At 42.4% G+C, this 26,458-nt stretch overlaps 1 protein-coding gene across 9 annotated transcripts in view; it reads right to left on the reverse strand.

Moving 5' to 3' along the window:
• Positions 1 to 26,458, reverse strand: part of CCDC88A (coiled-coil domain containing 88A) — a 196,003-nt gene that overhangs the window by 51,573 nt on the left and 117,972 nt on the right. For all 9 annotated transcript variants that reach the window (XM_019500730.2, XM_019500729.2, XM_006274434.3 and 6 more), the window contains exons 13-17: positions 24,794 to 24,978; positions 11,889 to 12,026; positions 7,324 to 8,394; positions 6,366 to 6,493; positions 1,939 to 2,080 (exon numbers count right to left, since the gene is read on the reverse strand). In XM_019500730.2, the coding sequence (XP_019356275.2) occupies positions 1,939 to 2,080; positions 6,366 to 6,493; positions 7,324 to 8,394; positions 11,889 to 12,026; positions 24,794 to 24,978 (1,664 nt within the window). The remainder of the gene's footprint in view (positions 1 to 1,938; positions 2,081 to 6,365; positions 6,494 to 7,323; positions 8,395 to 11,888; positions 12,027 to 24,793; positions 24,979 to 26,458) is intronic.

Below are 26,458 nucleotides of genomic sequence, written 5' to 3' on the forward strand. Positions count from 1 at the left end.
CACTACGCTCCCCCTGCTGACAGCGCTGCCGCCACCTGTGGGAGCTCACTGTGCCCCCCAAAGCCTTCAGAGGCACACAGCATTCATGCACAGTGTGGAGATCAGCCAGAAACAGCTGGTAAGTCTGTTGTGGGGGAAGGGAAGGGGCATGGGGGGGCAGATCAAGGCTCTCATGGTGAGGGAGGGAGTGGGGCAGGCGTTACACAGCTGGGGCAGGGCAGGGCATGGGATGGAGCCATAGCTCGTCTGAGGGGGAGGCTCCCACTGCTACCAGTACCCCAGGAGAGCATGGGGGGCATGTGTCCCCGGATCTGCATGCAGAGCAAGGGCGGGCTGCTGCTGGGGGCTGGGGCCATGCCAAGCTCTTCCTGGTGGGGAAGCTGCACCAGGCTGCACTCAGAGCAGGCAACAGAGGCACTGGGAGGGGGCTACAGCAAATTGTGGGGTGGCTGCAGCCCTCCCCAATAGCCCCCTTCCCAGCACCACCACCGCCCACCCTGAGTGCAGCCCTGCCCAGCCCCCTGCTGGGAAGAGCTCAGCACTGCCCCGGCCCCAGCCCCCAGCGGCAGCCTGCCCCCGCCTCACACACAGATCTGGGGGCATATGTCCCCGCCATGCCCTCCTGGGGTGCCACCTCCCACCATGCCCCCTAGATGAGCCACTCATGGCTCTGTCCCTTGCTCCCCCTGCCCCAACTGGGCAGCACCTAACCGAGCCCCAGTCCCTCCCTCACCACAGAGGCCCCGATTTCCCCCCCCCCCACCATAACCCTTCCCCCACAACAGACTTACCAGATGGTTGCTGCTCTCCACACTCTGGGGCTGCATATCGGAAATCAAATCAGTATTGGCCAATATGGCTCATTAAAAATAGGTCATCGGTACTGTCCCAAAAAATCTCTATTATTGCACCCCTAATTTTATCTCCTTTATTAAAGTCTTAACAGAGCTCATTCTTTGCTCTTGTGTGTGTATATTTTCATCACAAAACTAAATGCACCCAAGGGAAAGGGTCCTCCCCTTTTTTTCCTGCCAATTGATGGGAGAGAATTACTTTCTTAACTCTCCCTTATGGAGTTTCCTTGTCAGGCACCCTCTGGGCACAACCAACAGGTCTCCACTCAGTTTTCCCTCATCTCTTGACTGCTGGCCATCCCCAAATCCTGTCCCTCTGACAAGCAGAATGGTAGTGTTCTTGGCTCCATCCTCTCCCAAAAGGGACACTGGCTCTGTCCTTTCTTCCACTATCCCTGTACCAAGTTCAACAGCTGCTTGGTGAAAAGGGCAGGCTGAATATATGTCTGATACGAAGCCCTCAAGGATATCCTCTCTAAACACCCCTTTCTGGTGTTAATAAGCCCTGTGGAAGTCAGTGGTATTCTGCAGCTGCCATAGGCTACTGCAAGTTGTTCAGCTATCATTCTTGGGGCAAAAGTCGTAGCATGTGACAATATGAGTAGCAAAGATTGCAGAAATCATGGCACTTGAAATATATCCATAAGAACTACTAATCATTAAAGTGAAGCATTTGGCATTTTTACCCTAAAGGCTAGATACTTTTAATAGCTTATTTTTAAATCACTGTTACAAATAGCAAATGTTGAGGAAAACCTCAAAATGCTCAGTGCAAAATCATTTCAGGGGACCGTCATTCTTTTTTATCAAAGATGTGACTATCTTAAAAATTTCTGTATTTGTTACTTTGGCTTTTAAAGAATTAGTGCTCAGAAAATTCCAGACAAATTTCATGTGTCTTGTAATGGAAAAACACTACTTCTGAAGCTTTAAGGATCTGGATAGAAGAGTAAGGATTTTTTGTTTGGTTTTTTTGTCAGTTATACTTTATTTTTCAGGTTTCATTATACACTGCAATTAAAGTTGAAAAACAACAAAAATTCGATAATTTCATGTAATAAAAATAGTCATGTTATTTCCTTACTGTTTTAAGTTCCTGACGCAGCTGTTGATTTAAATTTGTTGATTCTTCTAAACGAGCTTCCAAAGCAGCAATTTTTTCTTCTTTTATTTCAAGAGACTTTTTTAGGGTAGACTCTAATTTTGACTCCAAAAGCTTGTACCTACTACTCAACGAAATATGAAGATGTACTTTTTATTGACACTTCAACACGGATAAAATTTGAAACATTTACATATACATGTTAAATTCCAATGTAATGTTCTTGAAAGATTTTAGAGAAACTAGCTTAGTTTTGGAAGATGACTATTTGTCTACAGACTAGTTGTCTACAGATACAACACAGACAGCAGCAGAGTAAGTTTCCCTGAATCCTTGTCAAAATGCTTCAATGCTGACTTGGAAGACCACTACAGGAATGAAAGTAGGTAAGAATGCAAAGGCATAGCAGGACAGCTTCACGCCCAGAGCAGCTGTGGTACATAGAGCAGTGCAGGATGCCATGGTGCTAATGGCAGTGGCATAATCAGTTGCTACTGCTGCCCCAGCTATTTTTGCATCCCGCCCCTCCCAAAAGGCAGCACCTGGGGTTGCAGTCCTGGTCAGCCCTGTCAGGCTACTGTAAGGTTTCACATCATTTCAGTCCTTAGAATGTCTGATAACACTGCAAAGATACACTTCCATTTGACCTGGGCTGTATTTGACCAATGTTACCAGGTGCATTTATTACCAATACTCAAGTCCTCTAATTCTCCTCTTTAGATGTTTAAGTGATCACTGTAAAGCTGTAAATCCTTTAAAATGTTATTTTCTTTTAAAATAAATTTCCTTGATATAGAAAAAGTTACAACATTATAAAATCAACAGCAATATACATACCAGTATACTGGCTTTGTTTGGGTCTTTAGTGTGCATGTAATTATTGCGTTTTATCTGTTGGCTCCATTTCAAAGAGTCAAGCAGGAGACTGAACTTGATTAGAATAAGAAATATTTGGAAGGCAAGATTCTCATCAGTTTCCTTTTCCTGCTTGTTCATAAAACAGAGGGTCAAAAGAGGAGGAAGACTACACTATGCAGGTGAATGCTCATTTCATGTACCTGCTCACAATGTAGGAATTGCATACTATACTGAGTCCAGTTCCTGCTACTTTAAAAGATTCTGTTTCAGTGTCTAGTACTGACCTTTTTGGAGGGTGTTATTAATAGCATTTACTATATCACAGAGCATGGCGAAAAAATATATTTATTTTAAGGGGCAGTGTTAGATTCTGAATATGTGGACTGGAAACAACATCTTGAGACTGTCAATGCAATCTTAAACAATTAACAGCCATTTCAGAAAATATTAAAATATCACATCACAAATGCTTTTTAAGTGGCTTAAGCATTTTATTTAGTCTCTTATTTTACATGCTCTCAGAACTTGGAATAAAATCTCTTTCCTTACTATTTTTATATCTTAGATATTTCTATTTATCCCAAAGGTAAGGAAAAACTAAACACATTTTAGCCTCCAGTCTCATCTCCTGAACAGCATACTAGGTTTATTAACCCAGCCCAAGTGTATAAGGTCCACTACTATGCACGAGATTCTTAAATGCATAACAGGTATGTCTAGCCCAGTGGGGTTTTCAGCCCATGTGGCTGCATGCAACCCAATCAGCATACTGTTGCAGCCCATATGACATCCTGTTAAAACATTTTTAAAATGGATATACAAGAAGTAAATTGGGCGGGTGCAGCCCACAACACATTGAGAGCTTCAAGTGTGGCCCACTATGACAAATAGGTTGAGAACCACTGGTCTAAACAGTAACTGGAGCAGAGGACTATCAGTAAAAGGGTTGGAAAGAAGATACAGTTGCCTTAAAATATCATCATCATATGAGTGGGAGATCATCCCAGAATTTCAGATTTGACTAGGAATTTCAGGATGAGCACACACCTGGCAAACACTAAGCGGGTAATCACCACACCATGGATGAAAGGTCATTTTAACTTCTTGTATAGAAGCACATGTGAAGACAATACTAGGGTAGATAGAGAAGGAACATGGCAAAGATTAGTAATAGAGATTTATTCTCTGGGTTCAAACAACTGTCTGGTTATGAAATAAACTTTGAAGAATCTTAAACAGAATGTGTGAAGGATGGATCTACTTTTTCTAAAGAATCCAACCCAAAGAGTTTGAAAAGCAAAGCAACAAACTGAAAAAATGTAATGTCCTCCTTATCAGACTATGTCAGGTCAGGCCTAGGAAGAGGGAAAGATTTTAAAGATACTGCTAAGAATGTTCAGAAGAAAAAAAACATGCCTACTCCTGTACATTTCCGGGGAGGAGATATGTTAGATGCAAGTGAAATATCTCCCATCTCTATACCAAAATGAAGAGCCAGGCCAGGAATACAAAGAAACAGAAAACAGCTTGTGTACAAAAGACTAGCATTCCAAAAGCATTGTAAGAATTGGGCATGCCTACCAATAAAGGCTGAATAACGAATGATGACTGTGTCCTTCTGCTCCACCAGAAGACAGTAATAGCAGAAGTTGAGAATAATGACCACAAGTTATGACAGTTTTAGAAATTATGATCCTGAACAAGCCAATATCTCTGTTAAGTAAAACAAACATTCCTCATTTATAGGTTTTCAGCATCTTAGAAAAGGAATGCCAGCTAGCCCCCAGTGTATATGGCCTTCAATAGAATATTTTCTTGGGGAAAAGCTCTCATAACTACCTAAAAGAATTCAGAAGCAAAGGAAGCAATGGAAGACCCTGGTACAGCAATATATGTGTCATTAATGTATTGTGCACCCCTGAAATAATGAAATCCTAGTTAACCAACAATGTCAGCTAAGAAACAGAACCCAACTCAGAAGTCTCTATACATGGTCTAATAATAGATGATGTTAATCCACAGCCTCTGCTGTGTCACAGACAGGCAGGCTTCTTCTCTCTAAGGAAGCTCAGCCCAAGTGTTTAAGGTCCCCAACAGCTCAAATCCTCATTACAGAACACTACTTGTAATAATGTCATTGAAAAAGCCATCTACAGAGATTGAACTTAGGCTTCTACATCAAAAAGCATGAGTGTTCCGGAATTAACTCTTAATGCTGTGTTGGCATGAACTGCTCTACATCCCCTCATTCAGCACTGATCATGAACACTGAGGAAAAAATCCTAGGTCTAAATGCTCTTCTGACTAAGAGTATTTCCACCTTGGGAAAGGAGGCTGAGGACAGATACTGCTAGAAAACAAAAAGTACTGGGAGATTCCTCCAGAGGCGCAGACACTATCCAGCAACAGACCACTGGCAGTAGGCAAAGGGGGAATGAAGATAAAATATCTAGCTGCCTCCTGGAGAGAAGGCCTAGAATCTTAAAAAAAAAAAAAATCACTAAAAGAAGGCTTGGAATTTGTCCCCACATTTATGACAATCAGTAGTAATCACAGACTACTAGACCAGTCATGTTTTCACAAATGAATGGCATCATGAAAGAAGGGCTGGCTAGAAGCCCATGCTAAGTCTTTTCCTGACATTCACTTTCCCTGAATCCCAGTCAAACAGGACACAACATGGAACAGAGCACAGGAAACAGATGTCAGGATCTCAGCTGTTGTATATTAGCAGGTGTGGTAGAGTGACAAGAGACAGTGTGGGGATTGGGAGAGGCTCGAAATATCGGCTACTACCCAGCCCACACAAGTGGGGATGTTGAGAGGAGCGTGGATAATCTTACAGTGACAAGAATCCTAAAGTTTGAAGTAGCCAAAATACTGAGCCTATTAACATTTAAAACAGCTCTGTCTTTTGTTCCTACTGCTGACTAGAAGTTTCAGAATATGAGCAATCACACAAACAGTAGCTGTTGCCATACATTTCTGTATTTCTTAGCACCAACGTGGCAATTTACTTTCAAAGACATAGATATCTGGAATCTGGGGGCGCTTATACATGCACAGCTAGGCTGCTCTGATGTGCTGTAATTACATCACGTTGGAGCAGACTATATTAATCAAGTCTGCTGGAGTGTGGTAATTACCATGCTCCAGAGGACTCCAGGGTCACATGTATTAGCATCTCTGCACTGAAAAATGGCAGCAGGGGTGCTTTAATTAAAGCTTGTTTGATGAGCATTAGTTAAAATGCCCCCACTGCCAGTTTTCAGCACAGGGACACTTGTACACACGACACTCCAAGCACTTTATTAGAGCGGTTCTTGGAGCTGCTCTAATTAGAGTGCCCCATCCCCTCCCTCTTCCCCCCATCCCACTCCTGGAGGACATTTATTACCACAACATGTTATTTTCAAAGAGAGTCTGTTTTCTAGCTTATTTACATTTTCTCAAAAATTACAATTTAGGGAGAAAATTGCTGAAGGAAAAACAGAATATTCTATTATTGCAAACAACACTGAACTATCCCACAAAGGTTGATTCACCCTCACCTGTCATCAGTGCTCTGTTCATCATGCAAGAGGCGCTCTTTATTTAAGCCTATCTTTTCAAGTTCATGGGTAAGTTTTTCTAGATCATTATTCATTTGCTGCGTCTTCAGTTTTTCACTCACCAAATCCTTGCACAAGAGAAATAAAAGTCAATAAAGAGAAATTAAACTGAAAAAAGAAATAATACAACACTAGTTTCTGGGAACTATCTATATCTGAGCTTTGTATATGTACATGTAGCTTGCATAATCTGTTAAAGTTAACTTTGTCCTTCCACACAACTTTTGATTAAATACAAGTATGATTTCATCATAGGGGTTTACTTTCTTTCTTTTAGTAGAAATTCCCTTTTAAACTTTGTTGGATCATTAGGAAAAAATAAATAACAAAGTATGTGAGACACAAGGATTTTTATGGATACTATCTTTTATGGGACCAGCTGTATGGTTGGGATAGACTTAGACAAGCTTTTGAATCCAATGCATTCTTCTTTAGGTCTGAGTGAAAAGCAGGCACAGTAATCTTCTGGTATACCTGTTTTTCACTGTACCTGCAGCGGATCCATTAAAAGATATCACCCACAAAAATCCTTGCCTCTCGCATATTTCCTGGACGATCATGGGTAACATAACACTATCAAGAAGCAAACTAACCTTTTAGTCAGAGTAGGTACTTAACTAAGAGTCTGTAAAAGGTTCCCTAACAACACATATAATACCTACGTAGGTTTTATAAGCAATATGAGAGATTAATAATGCTGAAGTTAAATGATTCATGAATACAGTATGAAAGATCTTCATTATCATTAAAAGTTGTTTATAAATATTGATACTATACATGCTATTGATTTAAACATATGAACAAGATGGGAAAATGCTTTTTCAGAAATTACTATTAGTACCTTTTCCTCTATGTTATAAGTAGCTTAATACAAGAATGGAAATCAGTTGCAAATTACCTCTCGCAGTGTGACAAGGGTTTTCTTATCAATGGTAGCTCTTTTCACAAGTTCTTTATTTTCTTTTTCTAGCTCTTTTAAACGTACACATGAATCTTTAAATATACCTATCTCTTTGAATAGAGATTTATTTTCCTTTTCCAGGTGACTAATTTTTACATTGTTTTCTTCTAATGTACTGTCTTTAATTTCTGCCTGCTGTCGAAGCCTCTTATTTTCTTTTTCTAATTGCTTCTTATCCTTTTCCAGTTGAGATGTCTCTTGTTCCAATAGCTTGTTCTCCTTCTCCAACTGCTCGAGGCGTTTACTGGAGATTTTTAATTCTTCCAGATTCTTCTGCAGAGTTTGATTTTCAGTTTCCAAATCCTGTAGTTCACTTTCCAACTGTTGAATCTTTTTGTTGCTATTTTCTAAGGCTTTCTGTAACCTTTGGTTTTCAGTATCTAAACCCTGGTAGCTGACTTCTAAGCGTTCTGTTTTCTTGAAAGAGGCTTTCATAAGCTCCAGGACTTTCTTAAGTTGTTCCTTTTCTGTTTCCAGTTCTTTATTTTCTAACTGTAATTGTGCCATCTTCATGCTTGTACATTTCAAAGATTCAACTGTTCTTCTTAGATCTAAATTTTCTTCATCAAGTTGTGAATTCTCTTTTTCCAAGGACTCTAACTGATATGTCAGATTTTTTAAGCTATCCAAAGTTTTTTTCAGCTTTCTATTTTCTACCTCCAATTCTGAGTTTTCTTGCTCTAAGGCTTCTATCTTCTCACATGTAATTTTTAAATTGGTAATCTTTTTCTGTAATAATTCATTTTCCTTTTCAAGGTGATGTAATTCATTCTCAAGCTCTTCTGCTCTTTCTCCTTTCTCTTTATAATGTTCTAGTTCTTTTCTGGCTTGCCTTTTTTCAAATTCAATCTTATTTAACTTACTGCTGGTCTCTTTGATAGATTCATGGAGAATTTTATTTTCTTTTTCAATTTCCTTCACTCTTGCTTCAGCACTGATTTGTGAGCGTTGCCTTAGAGAAGCTACAGTTTGATTCAAGTGTTCATTCTCCTGTTCTAATAGTCTAATCTAAATAATTAAAAAGAAATGTTAAATTAGGTCAGTTACATGCAAACAAATAAATCATTCATTTATATATCTATACACGTACATACACACAACATATACATATACAGCAGGTTGCTAAGGTAAGACAGGTGTAGATGGATGACATTCTTATAAAAAAAAATTCTGTGGTTTATTCTACCATACATATAATAGCATGTAGTATATGTAGGCTGATAGTTATGCAACAAATTTTAAGTACAGAACTTTTTCAAGGACATTTTTTAAAGTAATAAAAACAAGCTAAACACAAAATACTTCTGGTCACCTTTTAACACAATGGCTTTTTCTGAAACACTGGTGCTTTAAGGGACACAATATAGTTGAAATGGACACATCTCAAAAAAGAGAAAATCAGTTAAATCATGACTTTGGATAAGATTCTACATGTAGGTTCAAGGAAGGATGGGGTGGGGAACAGGAGGCGATTATCTCCCTAGCTTATTATTTTATTTGAAAATACAGAGTTGATCTCTGGAGTAGGAAGAGCCTATGATTAAACCTCTACCAAGTTTTTTGACTCCATATAACAAGACTATTCTCATCTTTTATTAAGAAAATCACTAGCTTTTTTGCAAAAGGGATCGAACAAATGCATACATCTGCACCTCTTAAATTTAAGAGTGTATCCAAACCAATATTCAGGTGTGGGGCTTTTGCTGAAGGCATTAGACTAGTGGGTTTATGACCTGGTAGGTAACTAAACAACCCACTGAGATGTGTAAGTAAACCAGCCTCCCCCCGCCCCCCCCCCCCCCCCCCAACAGGGGTACGCTTATTAAAATGTTGAAAACCTCTGATTTACAGTACAAATTGTATAAAAAGGTTTTAAAAAGTTATAGACTCTGTTCTTTCATATGTGCTTTCATTTGCCTGTTTGGATATGAAGATTGACATGTACATGGCCCAGGAATGGTGAAATGCTTTGAAATCCCCATGAGACTCCTAGAATGGGAATCTGCATATAAAATTTTTGTGATGTTCTTTTACATAACTCAACATTGCTGAATACAAACAGTAAATATAATTTATTGACTATGTTTTTATGTATTGACAATATTTAAACATTAACTGTGAAGTTATGATCGATAAGTCTTTTATGCTACCAATTTAGTTAATATGGAACTAAATTGTATGTTTTGTTTGTTTGTATGAATAAGTTACATTCGTGTGGCATCAGTACAAATCTTAGGAAAGTTCTGAACAATGATGACACTCCAAATCACCTAAGTACATACTTTAAAGCATGAACAATGTCCCTGAAGATTCAGCTCCATTCACATGCTTAAATTTACACTGGTGCTGAAGTGGAGAGCTGCACTGGGGCTCATAACTTCTTCAAAAATTGTTACAATAGATCATTAAAACATAATCTTGTTTTCAAATACAATTTATACAAATGCATAATTAGTAATGTTTCTATAATCTATTTATGGAAAATGCTTCTCAACAGAACAAACACAACAGGCATAGTTTTCAAACTACTCCCATTACGTACAATATTAAACAACCAGTTTAACATGCCCTTTTGTATCCCCACTTTAAAAACCCAAGCATAGTGCAGTCATTTAAAAAAAAAGAGTGCAGATTTTAATGTTGAATATTTTTGTTTCAGTGGAACTAAGGCCCTTGGCCGACATTAATTTAAAAAGATTTAAGGAATTTTATCCCAGTTGTCCAAGACTTGGCAGGGCAGGACATGCAATTTTTGGAATCTGGGATATAATTTCTCTGATCCCACTGGGTGCTGACAGACATGACAGTTTGTGATTGGCCACTGAAAGCACACTACAGCTGTGCTCTGACAGAAGTACACAGCTGCAGAGTGCCTTAAAAATGGCCAATCATGTGAAAATCTGAATCCTTGTTATATGAGGGTCCAGATGACGATGCTCCAAAGTAGATGCGGCCAAGCCCTGCTCCCTGGACTGTCTTCAGAATGGGAGGTGGGGAAGGGAGCAGAGGGAGCTCATTCTGGGGGTTGCCCAGCTGGTGTTGGGTGTGAGGCAGGTGGATTGGAATACCTCTTGTCATCTCTCTGAAGCTCCAGTTCACCCACCCCACCCTCCAGTGCTGGCTGGGCAACCCCCAGAATGAGCTCCCTCCACTCCCTTTGCCCCCTGCCATTCTGAAAATAGTGCCAAGGCTGGGAGGGGCATTGCTAGAGGAGAGCGGCTGCAGATGCAGCTGCTTTAAACTGCAGCTCATCTCCCAATCCCCAGGACCCAACAGCAAATGTCTGTAGGGTCCTGGGGACAGCTGTAATCCATGGAACGTCCTGCAAAGTGCCATGAGTTACAGCAAGGAGCTTCACTTGCCTGCACCCACTGTGTGCCCATCTTTAAAGTCATGCTGTTCAGCCCAACATTAGGGATATGGGTTACATACCAAGGCTTTAAAGATCTCCAAGCACAGTATCAGTCTGCATGGCGAAGTTTTACTTGCTGGTGCATGGGGAGCTGCTGGGCTGCACAGCATGGCTTTAACATGCTAAACATTCAAATTAAAGCATAATGCCAACAACCACAAAGATGTTTCACATTAAACATCTTTCCTTGTGACTAGTTTGTCATTTTTATCACATGATAAACTGATCAAACATGTGGCATATTACAATTTAGTGCATGATTAACATGCTAAGCTCATGATAAATATAACATCTGTCAGGAGCCTAAATAAGACCTCCCTCCCTCTTTTTCCAGATGGTTTGCATTATACTCTGTATCCTAAAACAATGTCTATTGAAAGTTTAAATGTAGCTAAAAAGCTGAAGATTTTATCTGTGACAATCAAGCCGTTTAAACGGAGTTACGTATTTAGGGGCATATTCTCTATTGAGATTCAGTCCCTTTTTGGTATTCAAACAGCTCAAAGGGCCCGAAATCTATTTGTAAAATCCCCGCAGGGAACTCCTCTGGTACAGGGAACTCCACATAGTTTTAAAGTAGGCAGAGGCAGCTTCTTGGGCCAACTGTCCTCCACATCCGTACTATAGATGGTGTCTTACAAAGAAAAAGGGAAGTTTGGGGCAAGAGCACAGCAGAGCAAAGTTCCATTCTATCATTCTTCCACCAGCACTACTAACCCTAGACTGCTGTAACTCTTACTGGGGCTGGTAACAGATCTCTAGCCACTGTTTCTTCTGCACAGAGTGGTACTTGGTCAAAGAGTAAATTCTAGTTAAGTCCCTGATTTTCTGTTCTGGCTGAGCTATACCTCTAGACAGCCTTAATTTCTGCTTGGTCAGTAAGGCCATAGAAAAAGTAGAGAACAAGTAGCGCACTGCTAAATTCCAAAAACAAATTCTTATCCCTAGCTTTGCCTCCCAGAGTAACTCTATATCTCAAGGAAGCCTATATAATACAGATATTGCTTAATGTGCAGACCTGTTGCCTTTAAGATATCTATGCCAAGTGTAAAGGGGCCAAAGCGCAATGTTTAATCAGTATGTTACTCACCTGTCTCTCTGAGTTTTCTTGGAGTGTCTCAATTGCTTTTTCAAGCTGTATTTTCTCTTTCATCAGATCTTTGCTCAGGTTTTGACTATTTTGAAGACTTTGTTTCTCTTGGCTAATTTCATTCTCAAGTCCTTCCAGCTAAAGAGAAAAATATTAAAAATTCATCCAGATATGACTACCAGCATATATGACTACTCTTAAGGGGTAAAGTGAAAAGTTTTTCATTATTCATTTTCAAATTCAACATATGCATTAAGGCTTGATTCAGAAATCTACTGAAAATAATTCAAAGGCTCCCACTAATATTTTATAGAAATAAATTAAGATCTGGAAAATGCATCACCCCCCCCCTCCCCATTTGAACTAACTTTTATCTAATAGTAAAAATAGAGAGACACAATATAGTTGAAATGGACAGACTTTATCTCATCTCTGAATAATACTCAGTCACCTATGTCATTATTTTTTATACTCAGAGATAAAAGCATGTATTTTTTTTGTCTATATAACAGACCAAATTTTACTAGACGATGGATATTTTCCAAATCTTTCTTAGGAAAGTTCCCATTTTGAATGCTCCTTCACTGCTTCTCCATTGATTCTTTATTTTATGCAAGCTGAATATTGTTCAATAGTATAATGTACACAATATATTTTTAAAGAATTAAGTATAAATATTTCCAGCAAAAAAAGAACTAAATGTATGAAGTTATCTTGCCTTCTTCCTTGGTTATAGTTATGAGAACATACTTAAAAATGAAAATAAGTTAAAAGATTTCTAAATCTCTTCCCCTTCTCCTTCCGAGTCTGTGTGTTCAGAGGGCATAAGTTTATAAGCAAAGGGAGATTTTCTTAAAACTGATAGCATCTATATTTCAAGTAAGGGCTGCCAAAAAGCGTAAGCCCCATAAAAAGTAATGAACTCACTACGACATTTGGGCATTAATTCAATTTTTAATTGTCGATCCTATAAACCAAAGATTACCATATTTTGCACCTTATCCTTAAGACCTATCACAAGGGCAGGCTTTTAGAAATCAATAAAATAAGTATATGACATCCGAGTCAGAGACCACACTCCCTCTTATTTACACTCCCACTAAGGGCCAAGCATCTCTAGCTTTTATATTCATCTTCTGTACCAGGGGTAAGCAACTCCCAGCACAGGTGCAAGAATGCGGCATGTGAAGGCATTTGGCTTGGCATGCGCACCTCGGGGTGAACAGCAGGGAAGAGGCCAGGGCTGCACTGCCACAACAAGGATTGGGCCCCTTGCAGCTGCTCCGCCATCCGCCCCGGCACACCAACATCTTACAAGCCAAGTTTGCGGGTGTTTTCAGCGCTCTGTTCAGAAATGTTGCCAACCTCTGGTCTATATGAAGGCTGGAAACTGCCTTATAGGTACTCTATTCTCCCTCCCTCAGAAAGTGCCAAGAGTCACTTATTCACTGACTTGAAAGAGTGATATGTGAAGCCACGAAAATCCAGGAACACTTCTCTCCAACCACTTTATCCAATGGCCATTAAGTACAAGAGGCAATGGCTCCATTTCAAGAGGTGCACTGGCAAGGGTAATTGGATAATGCCTAACCTCTGAGATAGTAGTCAGAGCACTGTGCTGGGAAGGCAGAGAGATGCAAACCCCAACCCCCTCTGGGAAAGGGGGCTTAAAGCCTAGTTCCCTAGTTTGCTGGACGAGTGCCCTAACCACTTAATTTTGGAGGCTCGAACATCAAAAAAGTGTGGGTGGGAGGAGGCTTCCTAAGTCTTATGCTTAGGTCCTTGAAAGCTGGTACAGTAATTTTAATTGTAAATATTTTTGTTCTTAAATTTTATTTTCCTACAAACATTATTTTTAAGGACAGTGTGAAAGCTTAAATGTAATTTAGTTTTGCATGGTAATGCATTATTACATCAAACTACATACTTGTATCAACCCAAAATAAGGAAGTTACATTAACTGTCTTTTTTTAGTTGCAAACCTGTTATAATTTTTTTAATTAAATCTTTAGAGAATCTGGTTTGGCAGAAAAGGTCTAGACAGGAAGAATTCCACAGTTACTTCAGTCTCAGATGCTAAAATCATTTCTACTGTGGATTAGCATCCAGATAGTATCTTCTGATATCTGAAGTTCTGCTCAATGTCCTTAAATTTGCAATCTGATAATTTTTCTGTGGCCAGGATCCTCAGCACCTTAATATATCATAAGCAAAGCTAAAAAGAGATTTATTTGGTTATTTTTTAGGATTTGGTCATTTTTACAAAAGACACAAATACGTAATCTTCTTATCTTGAAGACTCTGATTTCACTTTACATCTTGGAATTCCTTAAATCCTAAGAATTTAAAATTTCAATAAATAAATTATTTCATTTTGGTGATAATCTTTACTTACTCATCCAAGGGCAAGGACATACAAACAAATTACCTTAAAGAAGGCTAGGATGTGAACTTACAACACATCAGGAGCTCAGTGGGAACTGCCAACATGAATACTCAATGAAACTGGGGTAAACTACCTTGCGTCTACTATAGACTGTAACTGCAGGGCAGCTGACATAACATAAATTCACACCCAAACCTATGTCATAGTAACTTATTCATGGACAAATATCCTGAGACAATCTCAAAATATGAAATAATTATGCCAGATCTCTTCTAATTCTCAGCCCTTATATCTAAATCTGTTAGCGTGTATCTGAACAAAAGATGCAGTGCTCCAAAAGGGGTTAATTTGCTAATCCAGCCTGCTTAGAGGTCACTGCCCTAACTTTAGGGTCTGAGTCGGTGAAGGTTTAATGATGTAATGGAGAGGTAGCCTTGCATACGGGATAGACCACTGGACCTGTTGCAAAGGAGACCTAGATTTGTTTCCCATCTCTGCTTAATGATGTTGGGTAAGTCACTCCCTTTTCTGTGCCTCAGTTTCCCTGCCTGTGAAAATGAGACTAAGGATTCAGCCCTCCTTTGTAAAGGGCTTCGAGCTCCACGGATGTAAAGCAATAGGTGGTACTACTGAAATCTTGTTTTGATTGCCTGTAAGGGATGCTTCTCTTGAGCACTGGTTCCCAAACCTGGACCACCACTGGTCCATAAGGTACTAGTCAATTGTCCACAAGTCGCACTGGGCTGTGGAGCACCTTTCATCATGTTCTCACAAGTTTGATGCTACAGGGGCATTATGATCTATGGGGAATCCTGAGAGCTGACCACAGTCCCTTGGTCCAGAGCACTTGGAAAGGCCTCTGCCATAGAGTACGTTCGGGTAGTGTGCTGCAGAAACCTGCTTGGTCTGATTCCAGTCTCAGTTAAACCCAGCTAAAGTAAGGCTCTACAACAAAAGAAGTCACCATTTTTCAAATCCATTCAGTACTATCACATCAACCCCAGCCAGGGAAAGAAGCTTCCTGTCCCCCACTTCTTATTTAAACAGTGTTTCTGTACCTCCCTAAATTCATGCCCCCGGTCATATGGAAGCAGCCAGCAGGACTGTGGTTCCTAGAGACTCCAGCTGTAATCAGGGCCACATCCTGCTGGGTTCCTGTACCAACCTAGCGAAAGCAATACCTGCTCCAAAGAACATCCAATGTAGCCATTAGAGATGGGAAACTGATGCAGAGATGTGCAGGATTGCAATGGGCATCACACCAGATCCAGAAACTAAACCAAGATCACCAGGGCGCGAAACGCCAGCCTGGTCTTCCGCCAGTCGCTAGGAAAAAGCCATACCTTTCTCTGGCACCTCTCATTGAAGGCAAGCAAAAAACCCCACAGCCCTCATCTCTTTCAGTTCATTAACAATGTTTAATTTAATTAAATTGAATCACAACCCCTTTTCCTTCTCAGAAGTTGAAGTGTTCAAGAAGAGATTAGATAGGCACCTAGCTGGAGTTATTTAACCCCAGTGCTCTTTCCTGCCTAGAGCAGGGGGTCGGACTCGATGAACTACAAGGTCCCTTCCAACCCTAGAAATCTATGAAATCTATAAATATAACAGGCTGTACTGGATTTCTTTCTGCCTCTCAGTGCGGAAATGGGAAATTTATTCCCTCCTCCTTTCCTATCCTGCAAGAAGTACAGAAGAACTAGAATTTATACCACTACTTATAATGAAATGCAAAGTCAAAGAGGAGCAAGTGTCCCAAGGATGACTTCCCCCTCAAACTCAACACTAAGTCCAAACCAGATTCCCCAATGAAAAAGGGAGAAAAAAAACAAGTTAGAGGAGGAGCATGAGCTGCACACAGGATAAAAGAAGAGATGTTCTGATAAACTCCTTTGTTGGTGAATCGTGTTCTTTTCCTTCTGCTATTATCTTACAGGAAATACAGAAGAACTAGTGGATGTGGTAAACAGTACCTTCAGGAAGAAGACAGACTCACTTGAAATGGAGCCTGGAATACTTTACCTGCAAAATCTGTCTCTGCAGAAGTGTTGAGGTCTGCATGGCAAATTTTAATAAACGTGTAAAGTGAATACTAAGTGGTGGCCTTACAGATCTTGGTCATAAGATTGGGCAAGTGATGAATAATGCTGTGAAGCCTCATATGGCACCTAGAAGTCAATCAGTCCCTCAAGGGAAAGCTTCACCAATGGCATATGGCAGGAACTTATCTCTGTACAACTGAACTGTTCCTCTAGCAGGAAAGAATAGGCAATTCAGTGAACCTGACTTTAGACTTTATGATTTCTTGAGGTCCCCAGCTCTCAAAGAAACTAAATATTTGATTAAGAGGTAATGTGTCCTTCAGGAGCCAAGAACTACTTGTCAGGCATCCCTGTGATACAGGCCCTGCTGTGCAGTCCAAAGTAGCCTTCTAAGACAAGACCTTGGAAGATAAAAGTTCTCCACATGAAGCTGTCCAAGATTATGCCTAGGTAGAAAAGTGCTGTGAACATTTTAGAAGTGTTTTATTTAGGTTCACCACATATCCATTAATTGAGAAACAGGAAAGTACCCTGTCTTGCTATAAACAGCTCTATAATGCTAGAGCACATCATGCTGCAAGCAGATAACTGACCAAAGAGAATAGTTGTGAATGGTAAATATCTGAATCATACAGTACAATGGAAAGAAGAAAAAGTTTTACCTGTGCCTTTTCATTCAAGGACTGTTAACACATTTCATTAACAGTGGAGCATTCACCATCTCCATAGTGGATCACATCTTTGCTCTGAGACCAGAATCCCCCTTCTGACCATGTCTCAGGGAAACCTCGGGAACAACTACAGACTTTGAAAACCACAGAGTGTGTGAAAGTTTAAAAGTGCTACTCAGTTCATACATTTGCCTTGAAATGAAAAGTAGGCATTTCCTTTTAAATGGCTCAACATAAAGCAACAGCCAAAAAAGATGTAGGTGTAACAACTATCTGAGGGAAGGTTATACTGTCTGCCATGAAAAGTCCTAGAAAGAAATTTACAGATAAGAGAATTTTACTTCAGTCCCTTCCATGTCAGACGATCTTCACGACAGGATGTAGAAAATAGTTTCTATTACCCTAAAATGAATATTTCCATTTCCTTAAGATATTTAGATTTGATTGAAACAGGAGCAGTACCGCTTTCTTTTTACACAAGGAAGGCATTTGTGTTGACCTTAGGGAAACAGGCTGGTTGGCTCATGAAAGTACCATGACTGATGGAACATACGACAGAGACTTTGCTGAGACCATACCAAACTCCAAAACCTGTTGGACAAAGAGGTAACAAGTAATGAGAAAGAGAAGAAGCAAACTACAAATGAACTCTGAGGTGGAAAGGTGATTTCATTAAGACTCATGCACAAATTCAAATTATGACAGGAATCTGCATTTGTCAGAGAATTGGTAAGAATAGCAATTCTCAGGAATTTGTTATATGACAGTAGTACTGAACCTGGGTTTCTTAAAGTATAGCATGCCTCGTCACTGACTTTTTCCCCTCAGAAAAGTTCTGTCCCTGTCCTCTAAAATGAGTCCATCTTGTAAAAATATTATAATGGCCTTTATTCCAGTTGATTTTGCTGTGACATGTGTCCCTTGTGGCACCAATGTCTAAGCCTCAGTTGACACACAGTAGGTGCAGACACATAGCATCTTTTCTATGGAGTAAAAGTGGAGCACGGCCCTACTCCAAATATGTCACTCAACTCCAAGGTAAAGCTACCCCTCCTCTATATGTGAGCAGTAACTCTATGCTGATGTATATTATGTTGGTATACTATTGGTGTCTCTTCCCGTAGTCAGTGTCATCCCAGTAGCAGCCATTTGATCAATGCAAACGTGACTACCCTGGCACCTTAGAGTCAGGTGCTATAAAAGCACCTACCAGAGCAGGGGTGAGCAAAATATGGCCCGTGGGCCGCATCCAGCCCACCAAGCATTTCCCTCTGGCCCACAAAGCCCCTTCAAAACCCAGGAAATGGCGGCTGCCTCTCTAAAAGCCTCCAACAGCAGCCAGCAGAACCAGCCGCCAGCTGCAGAACCTCAGGCTGTTTAATTGGGTTCTGGTTGTGAGGCAACCAACCCTGACCTCAGCCTGACACAGCTGGCCTTGCCCTGCCCCTGACTCAGGCCACGTTTGCAGCTTGAGAGGGGCAGGAGGGGCTGGGCCAGAACCTGTGGTGCCGGTGAGGGGAAAGAGTGTCTGGGCCAACTTCTGCTTTGCTGCATGGGACTGGAAAGGGCCCTGCCCTGCAGGTAAGCCCAGGACAGCAGCTGCTGGGCAGGCTTTCCCTGTGTCCTGCCATGCCGCTTGGGCCATGCAGGGTCGAGCTGGGCTGCAACTGGGGAGGGGAAGCAGCAGCTGGGCCGCAGCTCTGGCCCAGTCAGCACCAGGGAGAGGAGGTGGCGGAGCAGTGTGCCGCTCAGGACAGAATGAGCTCACCCGGAGCGGCAGGGGCTTAGCTGCACTCTTCCCCTACCTGCACTGGTCAGTCCTGAGCAGCACACGAGTCCGCTGCTGCTTCTGCTGGCCGGTGCAGACCTGGCCGGGCTTCTCCTGTCCCCAGCAGCAAGTGGGAAGCTGGCTTCAGCCTCACGCTGTTTGGGATGGGATGGGCTTGGCCAGGTCTGCACCAGCCAGCAGAAGTGGTGGCAGACCCGTGTGTCGCTTGGGACTGACCGGTGCAGGCAAACGGAAAGTGCAGCTGAGCCCCTGCCGCTCCAGCCAGGCTCATCCTGTCCCGAGCGGCAAATGGCTCCACCACCACTTCTGCTGGCCAGTGCAGACCCAGCCGGGCTCCTCCCATCCCCAGCAGCACGTGGGAAGCTGACTTCAGCTGCATGCCGCTTTTCCTGGCCGCTGCAGACCCAGCCAGGTCCATCCCATCCAGAGCAGCATGCGGCTGAAGCCAGCTTCCCACATGCTGCTGGGGACAGGGCGAGCAGCAGAGCCTTCTGCCTTTTGGGACCAGCTGACACAGGTAGGGTGAAAGTGCAGCAGCACCTGGGGAAGCCACTGCTTGATAGGGGATGGGATGGGCTGGCCAGGCCCCACCGGGGAGGGAAAGCTGTGGCGGAGCCCTCTGTGGCTCAGGACAGGAGGGATCCTACAGCACTGGAGGGTGCTGTGCTGGTGAGGGGACCTGGGCCTGGGCTGGGTTCTGCTGTGCCACGGGTAGGAGGGGGGCAGGCTGAGATGGGTCAGGACCAGATCATGCTGGCACTAGCTTTTGATGCCTGGGGCCTGCTGAGTCCTTGCTTGTGGGAGGGGTATGGTGACCAGTACTGGCCAGGGGAAGGGAAGCTGGGCTACATTCTGCTGTCCTGAAACCCCACTGCTGGGGCAGGATGTTAGAGGAGTCACAACCCCTTGCTACCTGGTAAGTTGTGAATGTGCCTCATGGCCCAAAGGGAAGAACTTGTGGGGCCCCAGGAGCAGGCCATGTACTGTGAGGGTGGGCCCTGGTGTTGGGCAGTGTTTCCCAGTCAAGGGGTACACCTTCTGATGTCAGGGATCGTGCGATGAGAGCAGGGGATTCTGGGACAGATACGGTGAGTGGGGCAGTTTGGTGTTGGGTGGGTGAGTCTTATGACACAGACCATATGACAGGGTGTATCTTTCAGTTCCAAGGCCACCTCTCCAAAAGGAGTACTTCCAGGGGCAAGGGGAGGGACTTCCGGTCCCAAGATGGCAACCAGGGAGTGGGGCAACTGAAGGGGCGGGGCTACCCATGCAGCCCTCGACAGCTCGCCAAAACTCATCAAGCGGCCCTCCGCCTGAAATAATTGCCCGCCCCTGCACTAGAGGCATCCAGCGTGAGAGACCTGGTTTTGTGTCCCTTCCTTACTAGGGAGCTAGGGAATGAATTTACTACAAAGTAAAATCTCAACTATATTACTGTATATTAATCACATATAGTTTCCACATCTAGCATTTGCAATTTTCTTACAAGATTTAACACGAGTGTTTACTACTTTCTAGAATAAAAGGTTTTAGTTCTTCCCTCTCAGCTTCCCAAAAGAAAGGTTTTGGCTCTCCTAGATTCTGACTGAGAATAGCTCCTTGCGCATTTTGTGTCCGAGCATGAGTGTGCTGTGAATTTAATAATGGGTTCCAGTTATACTCAAGTCAGATATGAGAACCATCTCTTCAGTGTTAACAAGAGGGCCATTATAATCATTGTGGTTTTTACCATCACAATCTTGTTAACCTTCTTTATTCTTTGTGGCTGAGGAGGGAAAGGCATAAAGGAGACTACTATTCAGCCCACTTCCGAGATACAGAGATCACAACCTTTGCTTTTTGTGTCTCCTTCACACAATACCTCTCTTTTGGTTTTTACACTGAACTTGGACTTCCAACCCAGACAGTGGTGGACTGCTCTAGATTGAATTCTTTAGGTTCTAAAGGTATCTTACTGAGACAGCCAAAATGTGACTTCCTTCTTAGTACAGAACTTTAACACTTAGCTGCAGCTTAGGACATTAACAAGAGCATACCAAAGATTTCCTGCCATCACAGCAGTTATGTATATCTCATATTTCTGAAAAATTATCTGGTGGACATAGAAGAATTTATGTCATCTCCTTCCTTGCCTACATCCTCTCCAAGTCCTAGGTGAGGCCAGGAATGTTCCCTTTATTTAGGGTCTGACACCTGAACATATGATCAGCTTTTTTGAATGAGGTGCTAGATAGCTGCTAAATAATACTAAGAATCAATTCACTGAAAGATGGTAGTATTGGACCTGGACTAAGAACTTTATTAATTTGCTGCAATTGCTGCCTGGAAGTAAGAAAAATAAGTGCTGGGTATTTACACAGGAGACCCAGAAACTGAGTCAGAAATGAAGGCTAATATTTGGGAACCAGACACCACCTTCTGCTTCTCTTCTAAAAGACTGTCTTGGTTTCATGCCTGATGAAGAGGTGTTTGCTTTGGGGGAGAAATGACTTTGAAATGCAAATATTTGATATAAAGATTGCCAGTGATCCATGCTACTGATTTTGGTTTGGTTTCAGTGAGGCAAGCTTTCATACAGTATCTTCAACTTTCTCAGCAGAAACTTAACCATATGATGGCTGTGAGCCAGGCTTCCCCACAGCCTACCAAGAAACCTTGGCATGAATCTTGCCCATATGACAGCTGGAAGCGAGTTTCCATGTTGCCTACTCAATTATCACAGCATGAACTCTGCCTGCATGCCAGCTGGAAGTTGAGTACCTGTGGTTTGCTGTCTTTGTCTACTACTTTTGAGGGGGAACAAGAAAACAAGTAATGTGTTTCAAATCTTGTACCTTGACCATGGTTGGAAATAGGTGATTGCACTTCAGCTCCAGCAGGTAGTTCAAGATGGGTGGGATGGATGGCTGGGATAGAATTAGGGACCTCCCAGTACACAACTTGTGCACTTCCCAGTTCACAGTCCTGCTTGCCTAGAATTTTTACAAATGATGATAAGCATGCCCCTAAGTGGAGCAAAGCATATTTTCTTTCCCACAAAAAGCCATCTCAACATCCAGGTCATGTCATGGAAGGAATTCAGGTTTGCATGGATCTTTTTCCCATCTTTTTGGGACAGCAGGTTAGAGAGCAGCAGCAAGGTCTTGGGGCTCCACAGGGATAGATGGAAGATAACTAGGAACTAAAACTGCTCTGGACAAACTGGGGCCAGCAAGATAAACATGAAGAATCTTGTCTGGCTTTGCACAATACTCTGGGTATCAGAGTGAGTAAGCAAATATACAGAACAGCAGTTTCCCTGCTCACAGCATAAAGGTATCATCAGACAGGGTCTCCTTCCTGCTGCGAGGTCCATGCTACCCTGCTGCTGCTGCTCATCCACTGCATGAGCAGCAGCAGCAGGGGTGGTGGTGCAGGGTTGTGCCCCTCACTGCTGCTGAGCAAGCAGGGGACACCTTGCCAGGACAGCATGGAGTTCACAGTGGCAAGGGGCTTCCCTGTGAAGCCCAACTGTTCCCTGAAGTACAAGGTTGCATCCACTGGGCTGGGGAAACCCTGGGGGAGGGAAGCAGGGCGGGAGCCCGAGCCCAAGCCTGCAGTGGGCAGCCCACCCCACCCCCACCCTGCACACAGATCTGGGGGGCAGAGAGCCGCTCCCCCACCTGAGCCCACAGCAAGCAGGCAGCAGACAGAAGCAGGGGGAGCCAGGCTCTGCTCCGCTGCAGTAGCCACTGCCTGCTGCCAGAGGCAGGGGGCCGTGGACACAGGTCACACAGATCTGAGGGGCACGGGTCACCCCAGGCAGTGCATGCAGTGACGGGTAGCTGCTCCCAGCCAGGGCCCTGCAGCCACTCATTGCAGCCCTAGGCCCCAAGCCCCACGCACCCCCCAGCTGGGCAGCAGCCCCAGCCCTGCCCAACTCCTGCCCTCCCTTCCTATGGGGGCCTCTATCCTCCCCACCCACTTACCAGAGGAAGCTGCTGTCCAGGCTGCCCGTGGACTAAAGGTTGAGCACCCCTGGTTTAGACAGATTCAGAAAGAGATTGGACACATTCTTGGAGGAAAGGGGCATCAGCAGCTACTGAGCATATGGGTTAGGGATACAGCCTCTGAATCAGAACCTCCTAGACCAGAGGTGGGCAAAATGTGGCCCGCCAGGCCATTCTATCCAGCTTGTGGAGCCCCTAAAAATTTAGAAAATTAATATTTATCTGCCCCTGGCTGCCTGTCATGCAGCCCTCGATGGCTTGCCAAAACTCAGTAAGCAGCCCTCCTCCCAAAATAAGTGCCCACCTCTGTCCTAGACCTTAAATGCTGGAGGCTGCAAGTGAGAAAGGAAGTGGGGAAAACCCTCCGATTATACCTGGTTCCCTCTCCCTTTCAGCATGCACTCTCTGCCACTGTGTGACACAGGATAGTAGGCAAGATGGACTTATGGTCTGACCCAGTAAATGGCAGTTCTAATGTTCTTAAGGGAAGGACCTAAAAATGACAAACTTTCCTGGAATATTAAGTTCTCCCAGACACTGTAGGTAATTTAGATTGGTAACTGGCAGACACAGGGCCATCAGGTAAGACAAGGATGTCCAGCAGGTATTCCTCTGCAGCTGCTTCTCCCACTGCTGCATAGCCTGGGGGAGGGCGGGGAGGTCGTCCACTACTGGTACAGCCTGCACAAAGGGGAACTTGTACAGCCCGCACAGTGGGATGGGGGAATCCCAGGAGGGCTCTCCCTGCAGCATATGATCTGTAGGCTGCATTGAAGCTGGAGAGCCCCAAGTAAGGGATAATATCCGAAGCCTGTAGATGTGGAAAAAACCATGTTGCAAACACAAAGAGATCAGACAGTCATCTCTCGAGAAAAGAAACCAGACCTACCAAAAGCTTTCCCAGGTTAGAAAAGCCCAGTAGCAAAAAACATACCACACAAAGAGTTTTGTTTGTTCATATGAACGACAAAGGGCAATGAAAGAAAACAACAACAATAGTAATTAAAACTAAAGAAGGACTCAATTGGACTATCCCTAGTATTTGTGACTAGAGTCTGGTATTGCCAGAAGATTTCTGGCAAAGTAAAAATCCCATGACTTGCAGTCAGTTCCTGCAAGCTGACAATATTATAACTCACACTATATGAAGTGAACTAAATCAGTCTGGGATAGCTTTTGCTTTGCATTGTCTGATCTCTATGGAGTGTGGAAGCTGGCAAAGATTTCTTTAAATGGCTTTTATACCACTGCCACATTCCCACCCTTCTGCCTTCCCACTTACATCTCTTGTGGATTCTCCTTCAATAAATATTCTAGTGACAATTGATATTTAACTCTATTAAAAGTTAAATCTGCTTTTAATCTCACTAATATGACACTTTTAAATTATGATTCTTATATATTAATAATTGACAGAAATTGTCAACAAACACTAATCTGACATGCACAATTCAAAGCGTGATCAATATAACATTGTTGTCAGAACATTTCCTTTTGCCTCTCACTGTCTCCCCAGTGTGCAAATGCCTGTCAATCCAGTTTCCTTCTTTCCTGTATTATGAAGGTGCATACAATCTAACAGACATGTAGGCACTGAAATCTTTATAGAATGATGAGGCATTTTAGTAAAAAATATAACAGACTGCAATCACTGCATATAAACATAGCTATAGATTTCTTATTTAGGAACTAAACATCTCCAGGTTCAAAGTTTCTCAGAACCTCAAAAAGTACTTCCTTTATATACTAACTGCATGCCTGCCAAATTTCAACATTAACTCCTTCTCTCCATGATCCTATAGCTTTCTGAAAAACTGGAAAACTATTTCTTGGATATGGCTTACTCTTTTTATTCCAAATTTGCCAAAAACTGCAACTTAATACAATCCCTACCAGGCCAAATTTGACCTGAAATGATCCGCAAAGTGATAGCTTTCTAAAGCAGACCTTAATAAAGGAAAATGTTCGACAATCAGAACAACAGGCAGTACTACACACTTTATCTATAATATGCACACTAATGGATACCTTTTTACTAAGTCTGTGGTTTTCTTTTTCCATTTTCAGAATCTTCGAATTACTGCCTTCTACAGAACCCACTGTATTTTGCAGCTCTTCCACTGTCTTCAGCAAACTCTGGTTTTCCATTTCCAGCTTCAGTAATCTACTTGATGTCAATTCATTCACTTCATGTCCAAGTGACTTTTGTGGCACTGAAACATTAAAAAAAAAAAAAAAAGAAGAATGTTACTTACCAGTAACTGGAGTTAAATAATTTGAGGGCAGCCTCACATTTAACATTTGTAGGATTTAAAGCTTGCATCATAATCCTCTAAAATTCTGCTGAGCAATGCTCATTAGAGCCAAGCACCCATTTTCCCAAGCTAGCAAAGGTTATCAAAGGTTTAAAAGTGGAAATAGTATGACCATTCTTCAGTTCCTATCATCAGTTCAAGAATTCTTAATGTAAGACTCCAAAGAAGTGAGTTAGATGGACAGGGAATGTAAATATACAGAAACTCACCTCACACACTTCAGTTACTGGTGAATAACCTTCTTTTCTTCTTTGACTGGGTTCTGAATATTTATATTTGTTGGAGTTGAGTGAGAAGCATAAGAAGTTGGTTCAAGGACTGAATAACTGCCAAAATGAGCATCAGCTCTTGATGCCAGGTCAAGAACATACTAGAAGTTAATGCAATTTCACTTTTTTTCCAGCACAGCCCAACCTCAAAAGTTATTTCCTTAAAACAGATCTAGAACTTCAAGAAGTAGTTCTACAAGATTTGTTTCATGAAGCTATTGTAAAAGCATCTTATATTTGTCAATTTCTTTCTAGCTTTGTATACTTTTACTCTTATATTTTCACATACTTGAATATATGGAAATTCTTAACAATAATTTTAAAGGAGCTTGGGGAGGAGAAAAGGTGCTACCAGTCTGAAACAGAAGGAAAATCAGAAGCAACTTCAGACCAAAAATTGAGGTGTATGGGGATAAAGGACAGACAGCACTAGATTTTCCCTACTGAACATAGAAGAGAAGCCATTAAATCAGCCAGAATTACAGGTGCCTAAAAATGCAACTTACTTACATACCTAACTCCCACTGCTTCCAATGAAAAATAATAAACCCTTTTGAAAATCTCAGTAGGCAGCCAGTATGAACACCTGAAAGGGCCCTGGACACTGGGATCCAATGCTGGACCTAGAGATATACCAGAGAGGCAAACCTAGAGCCCAAGCTCTCTGGTTCTTTCTAGTTCAGGAAGCAAAGGACGTAGAAACAATATGCTTCTCTGGAATATAAAGACATTTTACAAATGGTCCGGGGGTTGGAGGAAGGAGGGTGGCACTTCAATTAGAATGACTTGCTGCGTTTCTGCCCTTAAAAATGGCAGTGGGGGCACTTGAGCTAAAGCTCATCAAATAAGCTTTAGTTCAAGCACTCCCAGCGCCATTTTTAAGTATGGGGACATTGATATACAAGGTGCAGGAGGCTGCTGGAGCACAGCAATTGCCACACACCAGACTTGATTAATCGAGTCTGCTCCAACAACACGCTGGAATTCCAAGGCATTGAAGCAGCCTCAGCACTTGGTATAGGTGCCCTAAGATTCAGGCTCTGGGTCCTGACCATATGCTTCATGTTTTACACAGAACCAGGGCCAGTGCATTGGGTTGATCTGGTGAC

This window comes from Alligator mississippiensis, chromosome 1 (assembly GCF_030867095.1).
Source record: "Alligator mississippiensis isolate rAllMis1 chromosome 1, rAllMis1, whole genome shotgun sequence".
Taxonomy (NCBI): domain Eukaryota; kingdom Metazoa; phylum Chordata; order Crocodylia; family Alligatoridae; genus Alligator; species Alligator mississippiensis.